Source organism: Calidris pugnax, unplaced genomic scaffold (assembly GCF_001431845.1).
Source record: "Calidris pugnax isolate Ruff unplaced genomic scaffold, ASM143184v1 scaffold28, whole genome shotgun sequence".
Lineage (NCBI taxonomy): Eukaryota > Metazoa > Chordata > Aves > Charadriiformes > Scolopacidae > Calidris > Calidris pugnax.
In genome coordinates, this window is record NW_015090842.1 from 1205653 (window position 1) to 1231756 (window position 26104).

Genomic DNA, 26104 nt, shown 5'->3' on the forward strand with positions numbered 1-26104 from the left:
CACTTCTCTGTGTAACTGCACTTGTCTCTGCTGAGCTGGAAACACTGAAAGCTGCCGAGTGCTGAAACGAGGCCCTGGGAGGCTCCATCACTCATTATCACATTTCAGCCTGAGTGGTCTCCAAACCACAACTCTTCCCAAGGGTTTGAAATATTTATATTTTTTTTTAATTGTAGCTGGTTAAATATTGGGCCCTTATCTAAATCAGAAGTCTGCAGGTACTGAATTTTTCTTCCTCGCTTACTGCCTTCTACTTCTAGAGTCATTATATTGAAATTAAGACTGATAACTGCTGGAGGAGAGTTTGGATCATTCTGACTATTTGGGGAAAAAAAAGGAAAAAAAGAAAGGCAAGCTTGTGCTCTTACTCTAACTCAGATTTCCAAGTATACACAGGAACTAGTAGATAGAAATTGTTTTAGGCAAAGGGTACTAATTCACTTCACTCTCCTGTCGAAGGCTCAGAAGGAGCCTTAGTCCGTGTGCTGTGATCTCTTGCCTAATGAAGGTCACTAATGATCACCCAGTTACCTATGTATTGAATCTAAAAGCTTGGCTCAACTTAAAACACTTCACAAAGGGACATTTGGTCTTAATTTGAAAACAAAGAAGAACAGAGGATCTGCCACTTCTCTCGCTACTTCATTCCAGCAGTTAATCATCCTCATTGTATAAAAACTGTCTTTGATTTCCTATTTGGATTGCATAATTTCAGCCTCCAGAAAAGATCTCTTGTGTTTGTCTCTAGTGTGTGCAAGACCACTTTCTAATGCTGTTTTCTGGTAAAAGTATTTACAAGCTCCAGCCACATGTCCCTCACATCATTTCTGATACTCAAAATACTCATCGTTAGCTTTTCTCCAACCTTTAATCATCTACGTAACTCCTTTTGGACCCTCTCCAGGTTTTCCTCATCTCTTTAAAGGTGGGCACCAAAACTAGAGCGTGGAATTCTCATCTGGGTCCCACCAAAGCCACAGCAGAGGTAAAATGAACTCCCTGCTCATAAACTGCAGTACTGTGAGAAGTGTGTGTTTGGTTGATACAAGATGTCCTGTAAAGCCTCTTCAGCAGCAGGAAGAAGACGGGATGGGACCTGCATTGCTCGTTCCCAAGGTCTGGATCTACTGGCACTGCCCTGAATCACTCTGGTTTTCCCAAGGACTGCACAGCCCCCAAATAAAGTGGGAAACCAAAGAGTTAACACAACACGCCCTTTTCACTACGCTCATTTTGATAGGATTTCGGAGCTGAGGTTAAGAGCAAAAGCTCTGCTTTTGACTCATGGTTGCACGTGGCTGAACCTGAGCTTTGATCAAGGTTTTTACCTGCTCTCAGGCAGTACTGCCAAACCAGCAACAGGAGAAAGTCCCCACAGATCCCCCTTCCGATGGGATTGTACCAGAGGATGCAGAGAGAAGGAAATCCAAGCCCTTCTCTGCTTGCAAAACCTCCTGGCGGGCGATAGCTGGGCCCTCCAGCCCACCAGCGAGAAGCTCAGAAGACAACCTGGAGCAGCGTTTCCCCGTGTGTGACTCACAGAAAAGCTGTGTGAATCACAAAATTCCACCGGCGCTGCCAGGTGGGGCAAAACTGCGCCTCGAACGGACACGTCTGGAGTCGCCCTCCAGTCCATGTACACTGGCCCCACACACCTCCCCAGGACAGCCAGAAAAGCTCCTTGTGCTGCTGAATAACTAACCTGGGTTTGTATTTTGCTCTTAAAATACATTCCTGGGCCCTTAGACATTCTTGTGAGGAACAGAGTGACCCGAGCACAGATCCTTGCGGCGACAAACATGCATCCTCACTACTTCACAACCCCCGCCTGCCCCAGAGAGGAAGCTGGAATTCACCCCTGCAATGAGGGGAGGTTCGTGTTGGCGACGAGTGCACAGATATTATCCCATTTACCGCGTTTTGTAATCCTCTGCTAAGCAGGATGCTGGGCGCTTTGGGAGCCAACGGAAGAGCTACTCGCCCACTGTCAGACCTGAGCAAAGTCGAGAGCAGTCCCTAAAGGTTTGAGAGGAGTTTATTCTAAACCTGGTAATGGTCCAGAGTCATTTATAAAGGTCACTAAACTCTACATCCAGATTGTAGGTTTCTTTAAACCAATATTTATCTGTACAAATCTCAGGAGGAAAGACAACGCTTCTCCTTTCACAAGTGAACTTTACAATGGCCTTTTCATTATCAACTTCTTTGGTTCCATGCCAATAATCTTTTACTCTTTTTCTAATCCTTAATTAATCCCTTTTATAAACAATTTACGCTCGGCATATTCCGCTCAGAATAAATCTTTTGCCGTGTATATGAATCGCAACAAGACCTTCAACATCCAGTCAAATATTTTCATCTATTAGGAACATAAATAAATGTGTGGGTACACCAAGAAAAATTACCTGACTCCTGAAAATTGAGCTCTGACACTTCCCTTGAACTCAGTTGGAATTTGTGAGCTCTTTGCAGTTGCAGACAAGACAGTGAGAAAATTTCCATTGCTTTACTTAAGCACTGAAAGACTTCTGAAAAGTGCTGCCCTGAATTTTCAAATCCCATTTCCCCTGGCAAAGCCACGACTCCCCCAAATCATGTACAGAATGCAACACTTTCAGGTGGGTTCAGATTAAAAAAGAACCCAAAAGATGCCCTGAGAACAGCAAGGAGGAGACATTGATTTACCTGCAAGTTTTTCCTCTAAAAAATAAGACACTGTAATAGCTTAAGGTGTTTCAACACGCAATTTCCATTTGTTCTCACCACACTCAAACATAAGAGAATAATTTTTGAGCATTATGTACACACCGAAATGACAAATATACATGCTTGACTAGAGTTGCATTTCCAAATACAAAGTGAGGGAAAATACCGTTTTGGCTGCACAAATTTTATCGTTTTTCTGTAAAAATGATAAATGCACATTACAGTTCCATAAACACAAGTGATTTAAAGTATGTAGTGCTTGTAATGGCCAGGTTGAAGCTATTTTGTAAATGCAGCCCTTAAAACAACCAAATACTACTTTTCTGGGCTGTTGCTTAAGAAAATACCATTGAACACTTACAGATGGCAAATAAAAAAACAACTTTTGAAGCTGGAGCCTTGCATGGGAATTTTGCCTGGGGAAGCAGGCAAGATGAGGTCTCACTTTGTACGCTGGTTGCCAAAGGAATATATATTACAAAAGGAAGCCACTTAATAAGGCTACGGTCGATCTGACTTACCACAAGAGCAGCACGTGAAGCAGTTGGTATGGTAGAGGTTACCCATGGCTTGGCAAGCCTGGCTCGCTCCGTACACACCTTTTCCACATTTTATACAAATACCTGCAAAGCAGAAAGAGAATGAAAGTTAGAATCCTCCACAGCTCCTAAAAAACAGCTCCCAGCTGTTGATTCACAACACTTAGGACACCCCCGTGGGGCCCTGAAGCAACGAGCTCCTCACCCTGAACAGATTAAAGTACCCACCACTGCAACAGGCAGCCTGAGTGAAACAGATGCATGGAAATTAACCCAAAATAAAAAGGGGTGGGAAAGCCTCTGCTAGTGTTTCAGAAGACAGAAATCCAAATGAGAGGACAGAAAATCTGCAGACTCCCTGGAAATAACTCCATTTGCCCAAGGAATAATTTAGTGAGACCTTCACAACCAGGTGCTCCACCACATTACGTTCAATTATCACTAATAAAACAACAATTCAGTCCAAAACCAAGAGACCTCTCGTGGCCCCTCTCTCAGCAGCGCTGGTCCGTGGTGGAAGCCACGCGGTACTGGGAAAACGGGTCTGTTGGTCACATTTAATAATTGTTTAACTTTCCATGAACAGTAGTATGTAACCTCATGAACGTAACCTGGCACCTCACAAAACAGAAGAGCCAGGCTTCTACCTTCCCTACGGTCTGAGGGCCAAAACTCTGGCTCCCATGAAATCTGAAGAGCCAAGGTACCGCTGGCAAAGTCAGCTGTGCCAGCGTGGTTATGTCCACACACACAGCAAACACACGAGAAAGGTCAGGATTTCAGTAAGCTCTACAAAGAGGGGTTTTTTGGGGGTTATTTTTTTCTTTCTTTGTTTTTAAAAAGCTTTTTCCTCATAGTTATTATAGCTTTAAGAGTCTTTTGCCTATGCGTTTATTTCTAGCTACACATAACCTCTCTATACTCAAACCAGGGCAGGGAGGTTTACAGATTTACAGATTTGACAGAGCTGGAAGGGACCTTCTAGAGATCATCCAGTCCAACCCCCCTGCCAAAGCAGGGCTGCCCAGAACACATCACTCAGGAGCATCCAGGTTGGAACTAGATGATCTTTAAGGTCCCTTCCAACCCAAACCATTCTATCTCCAGAGAAGGGGACTCCTCAACCTCCCTGGGCAGCCTGTTCCAGGGCTCTGCCACCCTCACCCCAAAGAAGTTCTTCCTCATATTTGAGTGGAACTTCCCATGGTCCAGCTTGTGCCCGTTGCCCCTCATCCTATCACTGGAAACCACTGAAAAGAGTCCGGCTCCATCAGTAATTTTAAAAAAGCAATAAATTTATTAATAATAGATTATTATTTATTTTTTAAAATCCTAAACATGATTTCAGTGTTCCAGTGAGGCAAGAGCTATGACTTTAATATTATCAGACACCAATGTCCCAAGTTAAAGCTGTAACACAAACCAGCTGCCCACCAGGTCCATCAGCTCATTGCAAACAAAGTATTAAGAAAACGCTGGTCCTTAGGCTGGCTCAGCTCTGGTACAGGAAATGGGAATCTCAGACTATCTGTTGCCTTCTCCAAGGCTGTTACATCTTTTTATTTATTTATTTGTAACCAAAGGTTATGAAAAAGACCTGCTTTTTGCCACAAGTTAACGGTTAACTGCAGAAATCCAGAGCCTGCAGTTCTCTAGCACCTCTATGAGCTCTCATGCACACACCTACTACAGCCAGGAACAGCTTTGATAAATGAAGTTATTGCCTCATTTCTCCACTGTTGCTCTGCTGAACCATCAGAAGCAAAAGAAGGATTTATTGTGGATGTTAAACTTACACTGGCCTCTCCAGCAGGTGATTTGTTATGAGCAGCTGTCAGTTTGTTAACTCGTTTTCTCTAAGAGACTAGTCATTAACTCCAGGAATGAATGACCACAGAGACGATTAGCATACTAAAAAAGCGCGTGTATAATTCCAGAAGTGTATTTTGGAAAATATATATGCAGCTGTGGTGGGGGTATAGCGTGAGCTCATAACTGCCTAGGAAAAGCACTGACTGCACGGCTGCTGGGTCTGCTTTTCCACCAGCCCCGCTGCACACTGCGAGCCTGTGAAAGCCTGGACATAACAGCTACATCACTTTATTTTTTTTATTCCCCAGATTTAATTCCAAAGCTCGTTACGCTGCCTATGAAGAATGTTCTGTTACAGAGCAAGCGTGTCCCATTTCTGACGCTTCACTTGACACGACTTCAGATGAAGCGCTTCAGCCTTTATGGGATTCCTTGCCCCTCCCGACACCTCTATTCTCCACTGCCAACTGTGCCTCCAGCTCTTCAACACACCAACGGCTGCATCTCCACCCTGGTCATCAGCTCTCCCACAGATCTCTCTGCTGTCTCACTCTTTAGCTAGAAAAAGATGCTGTAAGATTTTACATATGCCCAAAGTTTGCATAAAGGCTGGCTGAGCAGGAGCACAGCATCATCACAGCGTTCCATCACTCCAGTGAAGAGATGTCTGCACCCTCACAGGGTGTTGAACCCAACACCAGAGCACAGGCTGAACAACACACACACGCTCTGTGGACCATGGCAAAGGACCCCCAACAAAAACGACACTAGAAAGAGAAGGAGCTCCCAGAGAGACCCTGCTAGAGGTCAGTGTCACACATTGCCAGCGCTCCCCACACCTCTATCCAGTCCACTGAGCTTGACCGTGTCAGTCGGAGGAACGTCTCTGGACACAACCAGACAAGTCTCCAGCACCGTATGGCAATGTGGCCATCAGAGGCTCTCCAGGCAGCTCATGCATTAGGGAAATGCTAATTATCACACCAGGAGAAAACAAGACAAGCGGCAATGCGGCCGTCAAAGGTACCATGCTCTCCAGGCAGCTCACGCATTAGGGAAATATTAATTATCACACCAGGAGAAAACAAGACAAGTATTTTCTGATGTAGTCAATCGCTTTGCTCTAGACTCAAGGGATCAAATGCAGTGTGTTGTAACAAGTGAAGGTATCAGCAACAACCCAAAGATCCACTTGTAGGAGACCCCTGTAGTAGCTTATGCACTAGAAGTTCAGTTTGGGACCTGTACAGCAAACCCTGGGATGGTCTTTTGACCACGTCAGTGCAGGCTGGTACTTCATACAGCCTTCACCGGGTACCCAGAATTGGGTACAAGGCAGCAGGGAAAGGTCAAATGGAGTAGATACAATGGCAGATATATACCCACCTTTTGGACAGGCTTTGTCCACAGACACATATAGAACTCAATCTGTGCCTAATGCCATCCCCACTTAACCTGAAGTCAAGGGTTTAGTACAAATGCAAGAAAAATAGCACTGTATGGTGTCTCAGCCTGCGCCGGCAGCAGCTGTGCGAGCCGGAGGATCTGGCTATCGCGCTCCTTGACAGCGTGCCACGGCCCAGGGATGAGCTGCAGCTTTGCTGTCTTACAGCCACACCGTATCTCCAGGATAACTGCTACATGCTGCCTACAGTAGGAAACAACCAGGCCCTGTCGTCAAGAGTTATGGTAAAGCTAAAATTAACAGCTAACACATGGCACAGATGACTCCCCGCCTGCCTCTGCAGTTCTGCTCCTGCCGCAGAGCTGGGGAGAGGGCGGGCAAACACCGCGTGGGGCTGCTGCAAAAACCCCTCTTCTGCTCCCCGACGGGGGAAGGCCATCTCTGCCTCCCTCCCCAACAACCCCGTGCACACCTGTGGCCTCCTCGAGGGACAGAGAAATGAAATTGAGGAGCAAAGGAGGGGGGAATCCTTAACCCAGCTGGTTAAGCAGAGCTGCAGGAGGGCTGCAGAGGGGCTGCCCCCACCACCTGCAGGGCCACTGGCCACTGGCCACACGGGCTGCCGTGCCCGCGGCCAGCCATCTCATGCCCCAGCAGGTTTTTACACAGGGTGTTGCTACTACCTTTAAAAAAAAAAATAAATACAATATTCTGCTAAGAAGCTGGGTAAACAGTGAAGCACCAGAGCGCGGGCAGCCCTGCCACTGCTGCAGAACCTGCCCGAGCCGACGGCAGCTACTGTGCAGCCGTCCTGGGCTGCGGCAGCTCGGGTGCCGAGAGGTGACTTCAGGCAGGAAAAATGCTCCTTTCCTTCCAACAACCGCAGGAGGAGGGATCTTCTGACACACACGTCATCTCCCAGGCAGAGGCAGGCAGAAGGAACAAGGCACCTACACAGGGCGCAGGGGCAGCGCCTCTTCCCAGCAGCCAGGAAACCCTCCCAGCCCTCCCCACCGGGCTTGGGTTTGTCACCTGGCAGAAGCCTGGCTCAAACACCCAACATAAAATAAGATCTGGTACATACGACTTACAAATAAATAAATATAAACCACCCTCAGCAGCAACGAAGACCTGGCCTAAGTCATCTTGTGACAGGAATGATGGAGGGACTGTCTGGGTAAGCTGCCAGCACTGCCCTCTCCCCGGGGGGAGTATCAGAAGACACCACGACTCAAATTCAGGTTGAAAATGACAGACCAATGAAAGCAGGAGATGCTCAGGTAAATATTTTCAGCTGCCCTCCCAAGGCACGGTCCATGGCCGACCCCATCCAGCATCACCCCACAGCCAGCAGAGACCTGACCCCATCCAGCAACACCCATGGCCAGGAGGGACCCAACCCCATCCAGCAACACCCCAACTCTGGCTGGCAAGTACCCATGTGCTCCCCACAGTCACTGGGCCAGAGGCTGAAGCAGGTTAAATTGGGGGAAGATGGGCCACACCACCTACCACAAATCACAGCTCAAAAGCTCCTGGAATAGCTTTAATTACCTGCACTCTGCCTATTGCTTAACGAGGCCATGGCTCATGTAGGACAAAGCTGCTGGGAGAGATCATGGTCACAAAGAGGGGCCCTAGAACCAGTTCCAGGAGCAGCAGCACTGATGGGGACACAGGACCTGAGCTTTACCTGCCAGAGGGACCAGCACTGCCAGTAGGGCTGAGCCTATTCTACTGGCTCCGGGAAATACATGGGCTGTTCTGTGTGGTGAGGACCCTCAGAGTTTCAGATGCAGGGTGAGGTGATGGGCCAGAGTTTGGGAATGCAGAAGGCTGTAAAACCAAGCCCCCCCAACAGCACAGGGCATAGCACAGGCCTATTGTTCCCCACAGTGTTTTCCTGACACTGACACTTGGTTTACAAATATTCATTCATTTCTCTGCTTCTTGATTTAGCGCATGGCAGTTCCAGTACAATTTATACCTCTTGCTTGGCATTTACAGAAAGATCTTTTGCTACTGGGGCGATGAACTGGAAGACCAAGTGGTTCTCGTGGCTGCTCCATCCTCTGTGCCATTTTCGGTTGCTTTGTCCATGATTCAGAGCTCAGCTGACAACCACAGCACAAGGGGACTTGCAAATAACTTTAGCAACTGAATTATTGACCAGAAGACAGAAGAAAACCCTGCTTCTCAAAGTACCAGGATTAGCAAAGCAAGGAGACACGTACAGTTGAAGGGTAAAGGACAGCACCATGGGGAACGGGGGGAAAAGTGTGCCTGTAAAGTCCCTTCCTTGTCCTGCTGTCCCTCCCCTGCTGCCTGTCTTGCTGTGGAAATGTATCCTCCTAGAGACCAAAGAGACCAGGTCAACAAGACCTCTTAGCTCAAACTACACTTCACTTGGCTGGAACATGATGAGTTTACACATTAGATATATATAAAATTATATACGTAATTCAGCCTATTTGAGGAGTGTAAAATTTCTAGCACAGTAGTAGCAGCAGGGCCAGCAAAGACCTGAGCTTGTAGAAGGGCTGGCAGAGGAGGACACACCACCACACCAGAAGATGGTCACCAGGTGAGCCCAGAGACACACAGGCAGGTCACAGACAGCAGAAATGAGTGATGCTCTTGCAGGTCATAGTTTCAGTCCAAAAGATCCAATACCAACATCCAAAGCTCCCCAGCGTGCCTGGTCAAGTTTTTTGTTGGGAAGCTGGTGTAGAGGACGTGGGGCACTGAGCCCAGCGGTGCTTTCACCTTGATTTTAGGGAGAGAGCAGACCTTCACACTGCACACCCCAATGTTCTGGGCAACAGAAGGAGTGACAGTTCACAGATAGTGGTAGAAGAGATTGCTCAAAAAAAAATATTCAAGTTGCAAGTGCACTCACAAAATAAAAATTTAGTTTTTAATTAACATGGATACTGCAATTTCTACCACTGCTTTTATTTCCACGAGTTCATTTAGCGGCTTGCATGACCTGGAGACCATCTGAGCTCTGGGACGAGATGCATGACCACACCGTTAGTTTAGATTTACTCTGGCATAACGCAGGTCAGAATGTGGATCTGCTAAGTTTTATTCAAGCAGTTTCCAGTGGCAGGCGTACAGACATTGAGACAGTTTTATTACAGTAAATAAACAACAAATGAAATATTTAAAGCTCGTATTTTCATCGCCTTTTCTTTGTGCTTACCAATACCACACATTAATAATAGGATATCTATCTACACCTTGCAGATTTTCTGATATAAATGACAGTGATCACAGCACAGGAGGAGCCAGCAGCTCTACTGTACCAGCCCTTCTCCAGCTTTGACTTTCCTACTTGTCTTTAGCAAACCATTTTGTTTCTCTGTGTCTCGGCTCTTTTCTATACAAAATGGGAGCCACTGACACCTGTGTGGTCTTCAGAGGAAAAAAAACCTTCCAAGATGACATGGAAAAGACAGAGTCAATTTAAACGCTTCATCTTCGAAAAATCTCTGCAACCAGGTAACAGCAGTGACACTGAAACACCAACAAGGCAGCCCAAACACCCTGAACTCCCCAGCACGTCAGACCTCAAAACATCAGCTGCGCAGACGTCAAGTTGGAGGGACTTTTCATTACATTCTCCCGACATTGCACGTATGAGTCATCACTCTAATATATGGCAGAAAAAGGTCATATATTACAGCTGCCTTCTTTGACATATTTTAAATGGGTTCACGATTAAGCAGGGAGACTAAGTCTAAAAGTTTCCAGGTGCACTTTTCTATTTTCTTAGATATCGGTCTATTTCCAGAGGGAGCATGACAGCCTGGAACAGGCTCAGCATTACGTAGGTGGTTTGGTTGTAAATTCAGCAGCTCCTTCCATGAGCAGTCCCCAAGCCCTAAACCTCCACAGCAGCCCCGCATCTCCACCACTTGCCCCACAAAGCTGCCGCGGACACCAGCTTGCTAGTTCTCACCTGCTGCATGGAGGTGCTTTATCAGGAAGAAATTTTTCACTCAGAGGATGGTGAGACCCTGGCCCAGGTTGCCCAGAGAAGCTGTGGCTGCCCCATCCCTGGAGGGGTTTAAGGGATGATAGGGCTTGGAGCAACCTGGTCTGGTGGGAGGTAGATCCTGACCAGGGCAGGGAGGTGGCACTGGATGGTCTTTAAAGGTCCCTTCCAACCCAAACCATTCTGTGATTCTGTGATTTCCAGAAGTATAAATAGATTTGCTTAAACAAAAGCATGCATAAAGATAGGTATTATACCAAGCTACTGAGAAAAACTGAGCTATTCACTTAAGGAGAGCTGGAAATTACTTAAAAACCTTTGTCACCTCAACCCTTTGAACCTTTTTTTTCTTTCAGTCACTGCAAGTCAAGTAACTCAGGGATGCTTTGAGAACACAGGGAGGAGGGATATACCTAGGAAGGTGTATCTGCAGGAACAGCCATTTCAGAAAGTCATCTGCCATGGGTTTCTCTCACAATCAGCTCAAGAAAGGTCTCAGTTCTGAAGGACCTGTATCCTGGCAAGCCCCCTTTCCCTGCCTCAGCTGCATGAGGTGCCCCATCTTCTCCCCATCTATAAGGCCTGGTCCTTACAGGGAGGTGCTCAGTGCCAACAGCCATGCTCTTCTCCTCCAGCAGGACAGGAAGGCTCTCAGACATTAAGAAAAGCCTGTCCTGATCTAGCAAGCTGGAAACCCTTGGGACAGCTGATCAAATACAGCACTAACAACATGTAAACAGGATATTCTAATTTTTGCCTCCTCCACCTCCGGGAAGCAGTAACACTACATGCTATATATGTAGGCTCCGTTCCTTCCTATGGATCCAGCTGGGGGCAGGGAGGAAGTAAAAACCAGAAAAAATCAACAGGCTGCCAACTTCCACAGCAACATGAGGCTTCTTCAGACCTGGGCAGTCCCACGTGTTGGGCTGCTCTCCACTGCAGACCTCAGGCAGGCAAGTGATGGGTTGTCCCAGGCTTTGGTGGGACTCCTGTCTGCAAGGATCCTTACAAGAGGATAACTCTGAGCTTTGCGTAACCATGGAAGGACCTGAGTTCCATTTCCACCTCCACTGGGGTGCTCTCCAAGGATGCTGTGGCCAGCCAGCACCGCTCAGACTTTTTGCTGGATCAGATATTGTTCACTCTGGATCAGGTAATGGTCTGCTCTCCAACAGCTGGCGTGAGGTCTGGGGGACAGGGTCTGTCTGGCTAATTCCTCAGAAATGTGAACACGCCTTGAGCCACATCCAATTAGTATTGATGAATGATCCAGAAATACACATCCCTCACCCCTGCTTTGTCCCCATCTCACTCCTCTTGACACAAAATGGGAGCAAAGTGAGTATAAAAGGCCAGAAAATGAGAAAATAAAGTGTATAGGTAGTTTCCCTCAGATGAAGACAGTGAGAAACAGGCAGAGTCATAGCACTCAACTAAGTAGTATGGACAATGGACTCTGCTTATGGACTGTTTCTCAGCCAGTGACAAACCATCAGGCAGAGCTAGCAGACCACACGCCTAAAAACACACTTGGGTTTTGACCACCCATCTTTATATTCTCATGGACACACCAACAGTAGAAGACGCCGGCTCCTCTGCAAAAGCTGGGCACAAAAGAAAAAAAAAAACCCACACAATGCTGATGAGCGAGTTATCTCAGAAAGGACCTGGCAAAAAAGGTAAACCCCACCTTTAATGGCATTTTGGCATCATCTGCTCTTTTCACAACCTGCCCACAGCACCTGCAGCCAAACCCTTGGCCCACAACCGCTATGGAGAAACCTGCAACCACTTAGCCCAAGTGCTAAGCTGCTGCTATTAATGAACACGTGTCCTGTGACAGCCCTTGGCACCCAGATACACACAGCAAAACACACTCTGGCCTCAGTGGCTCACGTCAAAGGCTATTTGCTTGGGGGCAGAAAGGATTTATCTTCTGAAACGATCACTGGTGCCCTGGTGCCTAATGAGTCCCATCTTCCAAAACAGACACCAGGAGGTGCCCACCAGCCCCCAGCACTGCAGGACCCATCACGGCAGGACTGTTCCCAGAGCTAGCACTGGGAGCCTTCCCCACACCCTGCTCACCATCTCTGTGCAGCAAGGCGTCCTCTTTTAAGCTGACTTTTGGAAGGTGGACCCCATTTCTCATGGAGCTGGATGCCAGACTCAAGTCAAAGTGGTGAACAAGAGGCAAGAAGCAATCCTCCCCCAGAGTCCTGACATCCCACCACCCCCTCGAGCACCCCACCACGCAGACATCACTTATTTAGTGAGTAACTCATCAGCTCCGCCACCCACAGTCATCTGACAGCAAAGGAGATGCGGATAAAGTTTTAGCAACACTTACAAAAATACAACTAAAGCACAGTTGCAGAGCAAACACCTTTGGGAGAATTATTCCTTTAAAAAAAATATATAAAAATCTTTCTGGAGGCAGCAAAAAGAAAACTGAAGAACTGCAAAACTGGGGGAAGCGTGAGCAGACAGAAAGGACCAAAGGGTTAGGAAGGGAATTTTCCATTTTGTTAGTCACAGTAAATATCTCCAAATAAACATGATCTTACACAATTTATCAGCCAAACCTCCCTTCTCCATTTGAAAGGTTACACAAAGTGGTAAAATGTTAGTGAATTTATGTCTTAGAGGACCAGCTAAAAAATAACAGAAACATGCAATCTTCTCATAATTATAAAAGTCAACACTTAACTGATATGAGAAGCCTCTATTCATAGCAGCTAAAAGGAGCATTCATTCCTCTTTACATCATCCCTTCAGTGTTACGTCTTGATGCAATTTTCAACAGCAGGTGAAATCACTAAAAATTGGTAACAGCGTGAAAAATTTTCCTCTATCTGGCTTTAATTAAAATACTCAGCAAAACAGAGGAGCAACAAAGAGAGGTAACCCTTTCCACCTCAACTGCCCTGTCTGTTCGTTCCTACAGAGCCCAGTGGAAACTCTACGTGCAATGTCAGTGGTAAATACTTTCCCTACTATTAAAGCAGTGGCTCAGATTAGGATCATGACAAAAGCAATAAAAGATAACTCACACCTGATTAGGATCTATGTGGTAGGTGTTTTGTGGCCTTTTGAGTTTCAGAAGGTCCACCTGAGAAGCAGGCACCAGAGGGGCTGCTATTGGGCAGACCAGATGAGATCTGCGCTGGCCCATGGGCTCATGTCACAGCAGTGGGACCTTCTGGGCACTGGGTGGGAGCTGGTGTCTCTCCCACCCGAGACCTACCCACACCAGAAGCTGACACTACCTACTCTCAACCCTCCAGGCCCCCTGTTCAGACACAGCTCGTGTGAGCAAACTGCCCAGACACCGAGGATATGCAGTGCACGGACAGAGTGTGGGGACACCCACATCCCAGGTGGCCATCCAGGGCACGCTTTCAGCTTTGGTATCCCCATGATCCAAGACGGGCAGGTCTCAACACCAGCTCAAGATGCTGTTGGCTTGCTTTGCCCCAAGGGTCCAGTAAGACCCCAGTGGGCACCCAGCTCATACCATTGTATGTGGTTGTTAATCCTCAAGTGCAGGACTTTGCATTTCCCTTTGTTGAACTTCATGAGGTTCCTGTTAGTCTATTTCTCCAGCCTGTCAACGTCCTGCTAAAGGATAACACATCCACCTAGTCTATCAATCACTCCTCCCAGCGTAGCACAGTCTGCAAACTTGCTGGGGGTATACTTTGTCCCATCATTCAGGTCATTAATGAAGATGTTAAACAGTACTGACCCCAGTATTGACTTCTGAGGTGCACCACTAGTGACTGTCCTCCAACTTGACCTCATCATGCTGGTCACAACTCTGAGTCCAGCAGCTCAACCAGTTTTCAGGCCACCTCACAGTCCATTTAACTAGCTTATACTTCACCAGATTGTCTAAAAGGATGTTGCGGGCGACAGTACCAAAAGCTTTGCTAAAGCTAAGATCAACAACACCCACTGCTCTCCCCTTATTCCCCCAGCTTTTCACCCCAGAACAGTAAGGTACAGAATTTATACTTGCTGTGTCCTCAGGCAGAACAGTCTACAGGAATGCTCTCCCCTACTGTAGGCAAAGACTGGAATTCAGTTGTCAAGTACAGCTTTCCCTAACTAAATTCACAGCAAAACAACAGGGGCAAGTAAAGAGCTACCTGTGGATATTTACACATTCAACTCCTACTTAGAGACTTAACTCCCCAGTGGCTTCTCTTTACGCTTCCAAATAAGCATAAATGCATTTCCGAGTCTGACCTTTAATCAAAACATTCGGGATCAGCATGTAAATCACCCAGTTGGGATTTTCCTTCTCACGCGCTAAATCACTGCAGAACAACCTAATGCAACTGTTCCCTTAATTGCAGCAAAGCCCTTTTGGAATCTCTCCTTTCACTGTATCCACCGAGAAATAAGTTTGTAAATGTTCCCTTTAAAAAAACAAAACAACCAATCAACTCACAAAACTTGTCCCTTGAAAACTAGCTAAAAGAATTAGTGTGTTTGTTGGAGGTTTTGTTTTTTTTTTTACTTATTTTTGCTTTTTTTCTTTTAATTACTAGAGCCTTTGTTTCCAGATGAATCCAGCCTCTTCTGTAATTGTATCCATGAAAATAAGTGCAGCTTTTACTAAATCTCTGAAGAATCTCCCTACTGTGCTGTGTCTGTAAGGTTAAGAGTGAAGGAAGAGCTGGTGCCTACACATCCTCTGCTTCTCCCACTGGTACCTTTGAGAGACGAAGGACTCTGTCGTTTCTGGAGAGGAGCTACTTGTCTATTTTAAAGAAGGAATCATTGTTTATCCTCAATTAAAACAGATTCTGTTTCAATCTAGTACCAGTCACAAGAAGTCTTTTCTGGTTGCCAGAAAGAGAGAGATGTCTCCTCCAGCAAAGCAAGGAAAACGAAGTGATCAGTAGAAATGGTTGTTCCCCACTCGTTTTCATCTGATGGGACTGTAGTTGTGTCTGTGACTCAGGCTTCTGCAGCTCTCTGGCAGGGAGAACACAGGATGAACGTGTATCTTCCTTATCTCTCCTTTGCATCACGTCTGTTGGTTCAAGATGCACGGTATCACGTCAGGGTTAGCTGAGTCAGGTCCACCAGTTCCTCACTCTGCTCTGACCCAAGCAGCCCCTCAGCTTGTCCTCCCACCTGCAGAGCTGGGCTAGAAATTCCCCACATGGGCACGCTGTGCGGACCGACTTATTTGGAAATTAAAAAAATAATCTTACCCAACACTCATTCATCGTGGGGTACTTTGTCAGAAGAATGCAAGAAAGTACTTCTTCCCCCAGACCTTGCAATCCACCCTTTCTCCGACCTCGCAATAATCTAACACGGGGCTTCCCAATCTGCCAGTCTTTAACCAAGCAAAACACCCAGTAATTTCAAAGGAAGTTCTGCCCACAAAGGAGTCCAAGCTTTGGCCTTAAGCTCAGGAGCCAGCCTGATTTCTTTTGTGTTTGGTTTTTTTTTTTTCTTTCATGAGCTACAGAAATAAATTAGACACACAAAAGTTGGACGGGGTGCCCAGCCAGAGCCAGGCCATCACTGCAGCCGGATGGGTGCGAGCTGGTCCCTGCTCCTGCCCTGTCCCCCCATCACCTCCTGGTGAAGCCCCTGCAAGAAGGGAGCAGAGCGAGCAGCAGGGCAGGCAGAGCCTCGCACACTTGGCGCACCAGGAAGCCCATTTGCAAGTCTGCACTTGGAGCACCTTCAAAGTACGTTCTTTGCGAATAAATGCAAATCAGCCTCTGGGGATCACCTCGTTCTGGGCTGGTTCTTCACCCACCTGAATTCCTTCCAGGTGTGGAAGAGGGGCTGAGAAAGCCTTTTTTTTTCCAAACGAGTAACATCAGTTTGCTCTCACACAGCACGCGAGGCTCTTCCAGCCTAACCCTTCTCTCTTCCCCTTCTGCTAATTGGTCAGGGAGGGTTTGGGTTTTATTTTTAAAAAAAACATGGTCTGATGGTTGTGATTCCTTCCACCCCACAGCATTAGGGCCTCTGAAGCTGTGGGGCAGTGTGGGATTTGGTGAGCAAATTGCCACACCTCCAGCAGGGGCAAACCTTGCCTTGCGCCTGCTCCGTGCTGCCTCCAAAGCTCCAAGCCCAAACCTGCCGTGGATTTGGGGTTTTTTCCCCGCCCCCCCTCTGAATAGGGCAGTGACCTGCTTTGCAGGTGTTGCCTGTGAAGCTGCCAGGAAGCCCTGCACCACTCTCCAAAACCAAGAAACACCTCCTGGCACAGCCACTCTCACCTTGCACAGGGGTGTCTCCATCACAACCAACATACAGAAACAAGACCAGGACTGTCTCCTTCCAGGCCAAGCAAAACACCAAGTTTTTTTCTAACTATGTAAAATAGTATCTGAGACAACACCTGATGGCTGCCAAAATTTCAGGAAAAAACATCAATATCAATAAGCAGAACCTATTATTTTGCTGCAAAAAAAAAGGGGGATCAAAGGAAAAAAGTGGCAGGGGTACCCAGAGCCCCCAGCACTTCATTCCCAGCACACACAGCACCAGAGAGCTCTCTTTAGAGGTTGGACTCCATGGTCTTACAGGTCTTTTCCAACCTAAACGACCCTGTGATTCTATAACCACCTGCAGATCCAAGGCAACAGGTGTCACATGCACCACCCACATCTGGACCTGGACCTCTGCTCTCTACATCCTCTCCAGCTTTAGGTCTTGCACACCTTTTAAGTGACTTCTGCTCTGTGCAGAAGACGAAAAGGGGAGGAAAGGCAGAGGTTGCACAACTCCACTTCTGGACACAAAATCTACCCCCCATGTTATGTCCCAGTCCTGTCCATCCTGCCAAAATCACACACATGGAGAAGTCAAGATCCATCTCTGGATGTAATCTCATCACTGACAGTGGGATCCCAGCTTCTGCAGCACAAAGCTCTCCTAGGATTCCCACCCATCTTCCATAAACCCATCCCCTGCAAGCGAGCAGAGCAACTTGGGAACTCGGTGCTGATAGCTTTGTACAAGCTGGAAGAGGTCAGCAGGACTCAACAGAGCATTACAGTCCTCTTTCACACCATTAACTCCACCTGCTCCTTGTTATTTACATCATAATTTGCAGGAAATCAATGTCTGTCTCTCAAGATACCAAGTTCCCAGCCAAGGAGCACATGGCTTTTACAGCCAAAGCAGCCAGATCCCCGACAGCTCCCGGTGGAGAGGTCCTGGGAGGTACGGAGGTGGCTGGGCAGGCCAGGCAGAGAAACACGGCAAGGCCAACGCACAGATGTGAATTTACTTATTCCCTGATCTCTACAGTGCAATAAAAACCACTAGAGATGACTCCAAGCTGTCAAAAACAAGTCAAACACGCCCCCATGACCTAAACAGGACTGTCATGAAGGAGGGGGGGTCTGGATTTATCAGATAAGTGTTTCGCTTTCTAAATAAAAATCAGTATCTTGTATGGATTTTATTTTGACATGTCCCGAGTTGTTGTTTTTTTTTTCCAAGCCACTGAGGTCTGCCCCTGAGCTGCAGGACTTCTCCAGCTGAGGAAGCACATCCCTTGCTCAGCCCTGCTCTCGCCGGGAACAGGTACAAGAAGCCAAGGCACTTTCTAAGAAGACCAGCTACTGACCTACACTTCAAAAAATTACACGCTTATTTCTCAATCCAGCTCAGAATCTGGACTCTAACACGCTTGATTGTTGCGCAGCTCTGTTTTCTATTGAGTGTTTAGATCTGGGAAGCATGGCTTTGATTAAAAATGGGCAACCCACCAATTGCAGAGAATTTTCACATAACTGCTTGGCAAAAAAAGAAGAGCTGCGGCAGTTATTAGCCATTCATCATAACTTCTGCCCTGTCCCCTGAGGAATTACCTGTTCCCCTCATCTACACCTGAGATTTGGAACACTCAAGGTTATCAGCATGGCAACTGCCACAACAGAGAGAGAAACATCAAGAGATCCAACATTTTACCAATTACAGCTCTTTCCTCTGCCTGGTACAAACAGTTGTTTAGTCTCAGATGATGTTGGGCTCCAAAACCTTTTGCTTCTTCTAGCTTCTTTTTTTTTTGCTGTTGTTGTTTTTGGGTTTGTTTTGTTTTTTTTAAACTAAAAATCAATATTCTCTTTGAACTAACTTCTAGTTATGGAGAGGTGGAAAGCAGCATGGCAAGTGAGACAGTCCACAGAGACCACGGGTCTAATCCTGCTGTGCTTCATGTCGGTGACAAGTGGGTTAGCATGCTTTTTTGAGCAGAGGAAACCATGGATAATTGACAAAGTCTACTCACTGTCCCCTTGCTCAGAACCATTCCCCTGGTGATTATTTTCCAATCATTCAACATCCGGCCCAAACAAATGGATTTAGTAGGAATTTCACACCAGGAGCAAAGACAGAGCACAAACCCAGGATGCTGCTCTAACGCTGCTGAAGGCAATGTCCTGTTTGTGAGACAGGAGAACAGAATCAAGCCACAGCAGCAGAGACCTGCGTCAATTCAGCCAGGTCAGCACTTCATTTATTACAGTAAAAAACCAAACAAAACCTACTTCTGCCCACCTTGTTTGAAATCCCCTTCTAACAAAGGTTTCCAATCAGCTACGCCCTGCACACATGCTGCAGTTTTGCATGTGCAAAGCCCACACAGATAAATGAACCTCAAATTACTCAAATTTAAATTAGGGACATCACAAACATTTGCCTGGCCCCATGTTTCAAGTCCAACATCGCACCTCAGGGATCCAACCAGGAACCCACACTCAGGACTGACCTTGCCCAATGTCCCCCAAGCCCCATCAGCTGGGACCACCAGACAGAGGGGACATCCATAGAGGTGGAGAAACTGCAGCAGAACCACCCAATTTCCAGTTCCCTGCACTGCATGCGCTTGGGGATGACCTTGTGGCACAGGAGAAGGGTTTATGCAGCACCTCCCAGAACAAAAGGGCATTTCCCATGCCTGGGAGAGGCCACAGGGTCTCCATGGACCACAGGAAATAGGATCCAAGGAAGCCGGAGCATCTAAATATGCCCAACTGTCAAAAGGCATTTAGGAATGGCTTTTTGTTTCTCTTATTTTAACTTTGAAATTTTCTAATTTTTTCAAGTGGCCACATTAAAAGGGAAAAAACATCTTGTTTTCACTTTCCAGAAGTTCTGTGGTGTCACGAAGTGAAACAGTTCACCAATTAAATAAATGTTTGGATGGCCAGGAAAACATCTGAAGAGTCCCCAGCAGTTCTTCCACAATAGCCATGTCCAGCCGCATTCTTCAAAGAGCAGTGGTATAGAGCTGGACACGACCTTTTGTAACCTATTAAATGCCTCTTCATTGCCCCTTTGATCCACTCCCTGGCTACTTCATGATAGTATGTGGTATTAATGTTTATGTTTGCACACTGCCTTCCCTGCACCTCTCTCGTGGTATTCACAAATACACACACTGCAGCTCACAGCCATCCAGACGCATTTCAGTGCTGCTGCTGCAATTAAAGACCTCAGAATTAGCTATCTCCCCCAAACCCAGCCTGAAGTATTTGTGTTGTTACTCCAGCCCCATCACATGCCTCTACAAAAGTCATTTGACTTCTCATCCCTGGCGCTTGGAGGAACTCAGTTCTCCGTTTGGTACCTCAGCTCCCAAAACACTCCTCACAGGGGGAAACTCTGAGCATGCAGGCAACGCGCAGCACCCATCAGCAGACCCCACACCAGCCCACCAAACCAGCCCCAAAAGTCTCTTTTTCCAGGTCAGGCAGTAGCTGCCACCGTTGTGCCCAACAGAAGAGCCAGGAACATGGGAACACCAGGATTAAAAACCAACCACCCACAGGTTTCCATGCAAAACCTGCCGAGAGGAACTCTTCCAGTGTCTCCAATTTGGAAATAGGTGTCACTAGCAATAAATCCCGAGTCCCCCTGTGCAAGCTCTCACATGTTTTAAACACACAGTAGTCCTCAGCTGGGCATTAAAGGAGTGTTTTGTGCTCTGGGGTGCTGGGGTTTTTTCCTTAATGAGTCATAGGCCTTTTCTTAAAAGTTTGCTGGAACACATAAATGTGACATTAGAGATTTACTAAAACTGCTCCAAAAAAACAAGGAATGAAGTTTCAGACAATGTGAAATACTCCAGCTGGAAGAGATATACGACTCGCTTGGCTGTTTTCTCGTGCTCCTCTGTCTCACGGCAGAGCAACAAACCAGGCGATAGGGAGCTGACACAACACAGCGAGGTTAACAGGTAACACACACCACACAACAGAAATATCTGCTCCAACGTCCAGGAAAGAGGGACAAAATCCACTTCCAGACACAGCATCCATATTCAGGCACAGCAAAAAAAAAAAAAAATCACACAAAAATCCAGCCAAATCCTGACATCCTGACATTTATTGGCCGATCATTAGCACATCTGCTAATTTTGCTAAGAGGAGCCCAAGAGAAGCCAAGAGGAATCCTGCTGCCAGCCTCGGGAGCCGTCCAAGCGATGCCACATCACAGCTCCAGGTACCTCCCTCCTGCCAGGGCTTGAACCCTTCAGGCAGCTGAAGGCAGCCCCTCCACACAACAAGCCTCTCTAAGCTCCTAATAAAACTTACACCGTGCACATTCCTGCGCTTCTTCCCCTTTGTTGCTCCAGTTTGGCTTTATATCGTACATTCCCAGCCCTGTCAGAGAGGAGGAATATCACCCTGGATGGGCAGAAACCCCAAACATCGCCTTATACTCCAAGAAACACCCAGATTCTGCAGCCACCGAGTAGGAAATTATTTTGGACACAATTAGGTCTGCAGCAGAACCGGTCAGGACTCTGATACCCCACCTATAATATCCATACAGCTGTAACAGAGACATTTATAACCTAATTTACTAACCATGAATATTAAGGATTTCAGCCCAGACGGGCATCTTTGCTGCTGCCACCACACTGTCAGCGGGAGCACACAAAGCTGGATCATTTGCACATTTAAAATGCAAAAACAATACAACTTCAGGGAAATTTTCCACTAAGTAGCATTGGCTTAATCACATTGTAACTACAGCTACTTTGACAGTGACCTGTTCCCTCACACCGGGGCCACGTTTCCACTCTGCCAAACACAGCAGCCCCAGAATCCATCAACCCATTTCCTCCTGCAACATGGGCTCCACTCTGCCCCTGAAAACCAGTACCCTTCCCACAAGGATACCAACTTTGAAACGGGTGAAAACAAACTTCCTTTTTCGCAGCATTTTGCATGTAAATGACCCCTCTACCCCAGAGCCAGGTGGCTCATCTCATGTCCCCCCCCCTTCGCACATTGCTCCATCACCCCAGGGCTCAAAAGCCACCAGGTATGGCATCCACAGGGGTACCCACACCTTTATGGCTTCCCAAACCAGAGGGCAGCAGGAAAGGGCAGCAGTTAGAGCAGGAGTCACTGTCCCACAGCAGCACATGTGCCTTTGCCAACTCTGTATCCTCCAGAGGGGAAACTTTCAATGATGAGACACACGGCGGTTCTTTGGCAGCACCATCCCCTCTGCACACTCTGCTTTTACAACAACACGGAGAGAACCCAACAGTAAAAGCACAAACAACAAAAAAAAGCAAAAAAAAAACCCCATTTGCCATCAAATAATACACCTATTCACAGTCAAGTTTCCTGCAATTGAAGGTAAGAGAGCAGCAGTCCCCATTCATAACACGTTTCTGTGCAAGTTACAGCTGCCCAAATTTCCATTTAATGGTAATTGCACCTGCTACACGCATCTAGCACTTAATAAACACACTTATATTCCACTTCTCTCCCTTCTCTTATTAGATACGATGTGGTTCATCACTTCCCAGCTTCAGGGAGTCTCCCAACCGTGTGCATGGCCAGCAGGGACTGTAAGACTTTATCTAGGACCTTTCCCACGTCCTTCACAGGACATTTCATACCACAGGCAGAAAAGGAGACTTCTTTTTTCCAACTCTGTTGACTTGTGTTACCACAACTTATTTTTTTCATCCTCTTTGTCCCCAGCATCTCCCACCTCAGCTCCTCACGCACCTTCCCCAGGCAACACAGACCTTGTCTAAGACCCCGGTTTTGGGGGCTTTCTTGCATTTCAGCTAAAAGAGCCCGGTCACTCTCAAATCAATTTCAGCAACAGAGTTTCCAGTTGTAATTGGGAAATTAGCAAAACAAAACATGAGCTGTTCAAACACTCCAGGAGACCACACCGTCCAAGTCTATTTCTGTTTGTATGTTTGCCTGTTTGTTTTTTTTTGCCTATTCTGTTTGTATATTTGCTCAAACCTGGTCGAAAAGAAATCATTTTTGCACAGGAGAGCCTCCACTGCAAAAGCTGCAGGACCCCAGCTGCTTAGCAAAGCTGAATGGATTTCTAGGTTCAGATAAAGAGAAGTGCAAAGTAATTCCCAGACAATAAACCTTTGTTTATTTCCAAAACCAGCATGATGCATCAACCATTACCTCTATTTTGATGGAAATAGGGAAGATCTAATATTTCCCAAAGAAAGCTTCAGGAAATAATAAGACAAAAAAGACACCTTAGCAAATATCTCAAGTGCTGTGGTCACCAACCGCAAGCTCACCTAAATTTCATTCAGATTTTCAAATTTCACCCTGGAGCAATGCAGCTTCCAGGGACTTACCGCTGCCACCTGTCTTAATTTTGGTATCACTTGTATACACACTCTTCTGTCACATCAATGGAAAAGAAACGTCACATCACACCCAGAAGAAACATGAACACACAGAACTCACAAGCGCACCACAGGGCCCGACCGCTGCAGTGCCAGCAGGATTCCCCAACGCAAAGAAAGGGATTTGCAGGGATGACTCTGCACGGAAAAGGCAGAAAGGGCCCGGACAGGTCTAGGGATCTATTTCTTCCCTTCACCTCCCCACCAAGCCATCCTTCTCAGCAGGATGTAACCAGCAGTGTTTCTTGGTGGTGCTCCACGGGTGGCACAGAACACCCCCTGACTGCCCAGCGCTGAGGGAGGGGAAAGACTTGAGCCATAGTAGTATCAGCTACTACAAAAATCAGCTGCTACAAAAATCAAGGCATTTCTCCCCCCTTCCCTCCATCAACCCTGTTTTAAGACTCTCGGGTAAGTCGAACCAAACAGCAGACTTCTCCCCATCCTCTTCTCGCTCTCCTTGTCTCTGACCCACCAGCCTGTGGCCATCCCTGCCAGCCCCCTCATGCTCTTGCTCAGCCAAAAAGCAAGAAGCACCCCTTTTTTTCTGGGTTTCACCCGCTTCCAGGGTGCGGGTGGCAGCAGCACTGCTTCGTGCTGCTACAGCAAATACCTGCAGAGCAGCTGATGGTAAGCTCTGGGGGCGGGAAGGTGCAGCCTTACTGCTGATCCTGCGCAGGAGGGATCCGCCGAGGGTGAGGACGTGCTGCAACACGTCACTGCACAACATACCTGCAGGTAGTGACACTCAGAACAAGCAAATCCATAGAAGAAAAACTCACTTGCAACACAGATTTGCCAGGGAGCTCCTGATCACACACCCAGCTTCCCTGGCCACTGGAAAGCCCTCAGCTCTCACATCCAGTCTCTCACACCCTCTCAGAGGCTCAGGACAGCTGTAACGTCTTTCTTACTCCAAATAAATCTTATTTATCAGTCTCTCCCTGTATACCATGGAAATTTTGAAGGCCACATTTCTTGCAGTCGGTGTTAACAAGCCCACCCAGCTTCTGCACATACTCAGAAGGGAACCGTTATTGTCCTCAGGTGGAGCCACTCAGCTGACGAGGAGCACCACACCCCACAGAAGATCGGGGAGATGACCACCAGCTTTCTCATCAGCCCCACCTGGGATGGAGGGAGGCAGTAAGCACTGCATTCAGCTTCCTTTGTCTGGGCACAGGAGCTCCAATAAACTATGCCACTGCAGTTCACAGAAGGGTTTTGCTGGTGGGAGAGGACACTGCTCGCTCAGCCTCCTCTGCCGATCAGCCCAGGTCTGTCTCACCACAAGCATCTCACAGACACTTAACAAGGAGCCCTGCAACTCCTCCCCTCCACACAGAGCACACTAATGCTGTGCCAAAAGCTGTCTAAATCCTCATGTTTACATCGGCGACCCAGGTAACGTGTGTCTCCATCCTCAGCAATGCTCTCTCCAACCCCAGAAGTCACAGCCTGCCAGGGAGCCTCTCCCCACGCCCCAGCAGCTCACAAAGGCACAGAGATAACTGTCCCCTCAAAGGCCACAGATGGGGCCAGCTCATTCACAGACCCTCATCTTCCTCCCTCCTCTGCCGGGAGCTCCTGTGCCAGAGAAAGCACCCGAGCAGGCGACAAACTGCTCCCCAGGGTGGCCCAGATGTGGCCAGTCACCCGCCTCACCTGCAGTCCCCAGCGCAGGGAAACAGGGCAGGATTTGCACGCTCCAGGATCATCTTTCAAAGGCATTTTGGTCTTTTCCACCCAGCACAAAGTAAGAAAGACAGGGGAGCTTAATCCTAACGTGTGCAACTACAAAACGTGTTCGCTCATTTCAAGTGGTTACTTTTGTTCTATAAGGAAGCAACAAAAACTCAGGAGATGTTCAAGAGGCTGATGTAGCCTCAGTAGGGACTGAGGGGTCTCCTCTCCCCCAAAACTCCCTCCTGCCCCAGCCATGAGCAGACCCTGCGAGGCCTGACCAGACAGGAGGAATGCTGGGCTCCCATCCGAACGAGCACAAAGATTTTATTAAGCCAAGCACTAAAACATGCTCATCCTCTATAAATAAAGTCATCACAGTCAGCCCGACAGCACGATCGCAAACGCCACCGCCTTGGGGACGCTGGAGGTTCTCAGTGAAGCTCCAGCAGCCCGAGAAGAAGGGAAGCAAACCAGAGTCCCTGCAAGCCCCAGCCACACAAACAGCTTCTGGGACACCTGGGAGAAGTCTCCCACCCGCGCGTGGAAGGGAAAGCACCACACATCCTGCAAACCACCCGAGGAACGGACGGGAGAGGGACCAAACACCAGGAAGGAGCTGTGCTGGGAGCACTCCTGGCACCAGTTAGGTGACAAGAGACCTCAGCAGGTATCCGGTCCAGAGCAGCCCTGAGCATCACACACTCCCTGGCTCCACGGCCAAACCTCACGCACCGCCAGCCGCTCGCCCCCTGCCCACCCCGGCCCCCCACTCACCAAAGTACTCCTTCTTCATGTGCATCTCCAGCTCCTTCTCCAGCTCCAGCGTCAGCGCCTCCAGCCTCCTCTCCGCCTGGCTGGGGCCGCTCTCCCGGCACGGCGTCACCTGGTAGGGCAGCTTGAATTTGGGGGCCGAAGCGGAGCCTTTGGTGGGGCTGTAGGCGTAAGGGGGGGCCGCCTCGGGAGGGGGGACGGCGGCCGGGTGCTGCTGGTCGTGTCGCGGCGGGGACTGGGCATGGATCTTGTGGTAGACGTCCTCGGGCAGGGCTCCGTCCTCCTGCAGGCCGGGCCCCAGCAGGGAGGAGCGGGGCGAGGGCAGCTGCAGCTCGGGGTAGGCGCTCATGGAGCCGCGGGAGCTGCGGGAGCTCTGGCTGGAGATGCTGGAGCGGGGGCTGACCACGGCGGCCGCCCCCGGCCCGCACAGGCTGGAGCGGGGACTGGCCAGGGCCATCCCGCCGCCGGCCGGGCCCCCCTCGGGCTCGGCGCCGCCCGTC

General features: G+C 48.1%; 1 protein-coding gene across 2 annotated transcripts in view; it reads right to left on the reverse strand.

Annotated features, from left to right (window-relative positions):
• WTIP (Wilms tumor 1 interacting protein) overlaps positions 1-26097 on the reverse strand; it is a 63901-nt gene extending 37804 nt beyond the window's left edge. Inside the window, exons 1-2 of one of the 2 annotated variants that reach the window (XM_014942352.1) lie at positions 25608-26097; positions 3228-3329 (exon numbers count right to left, since the gene is read on the reverse strand). In XM_014942352.1, coding sequence (XP_014797838.1) covers positions 3228-3329; positions 25608-26061 — 556 coding nt within the window. In that variant the 5' untranslated portion in view covers positions 26062-26097. Of the gene's footprint in view, positions 1-3227; positions 3330-23760; positions 23802-25607 lie in introns of those variants that run through there. The other variant, XM_014942353.1, reaches the window with a different exon arrangement.
• Positions 26098-26104: the final 7 nt, after the last annotated feature.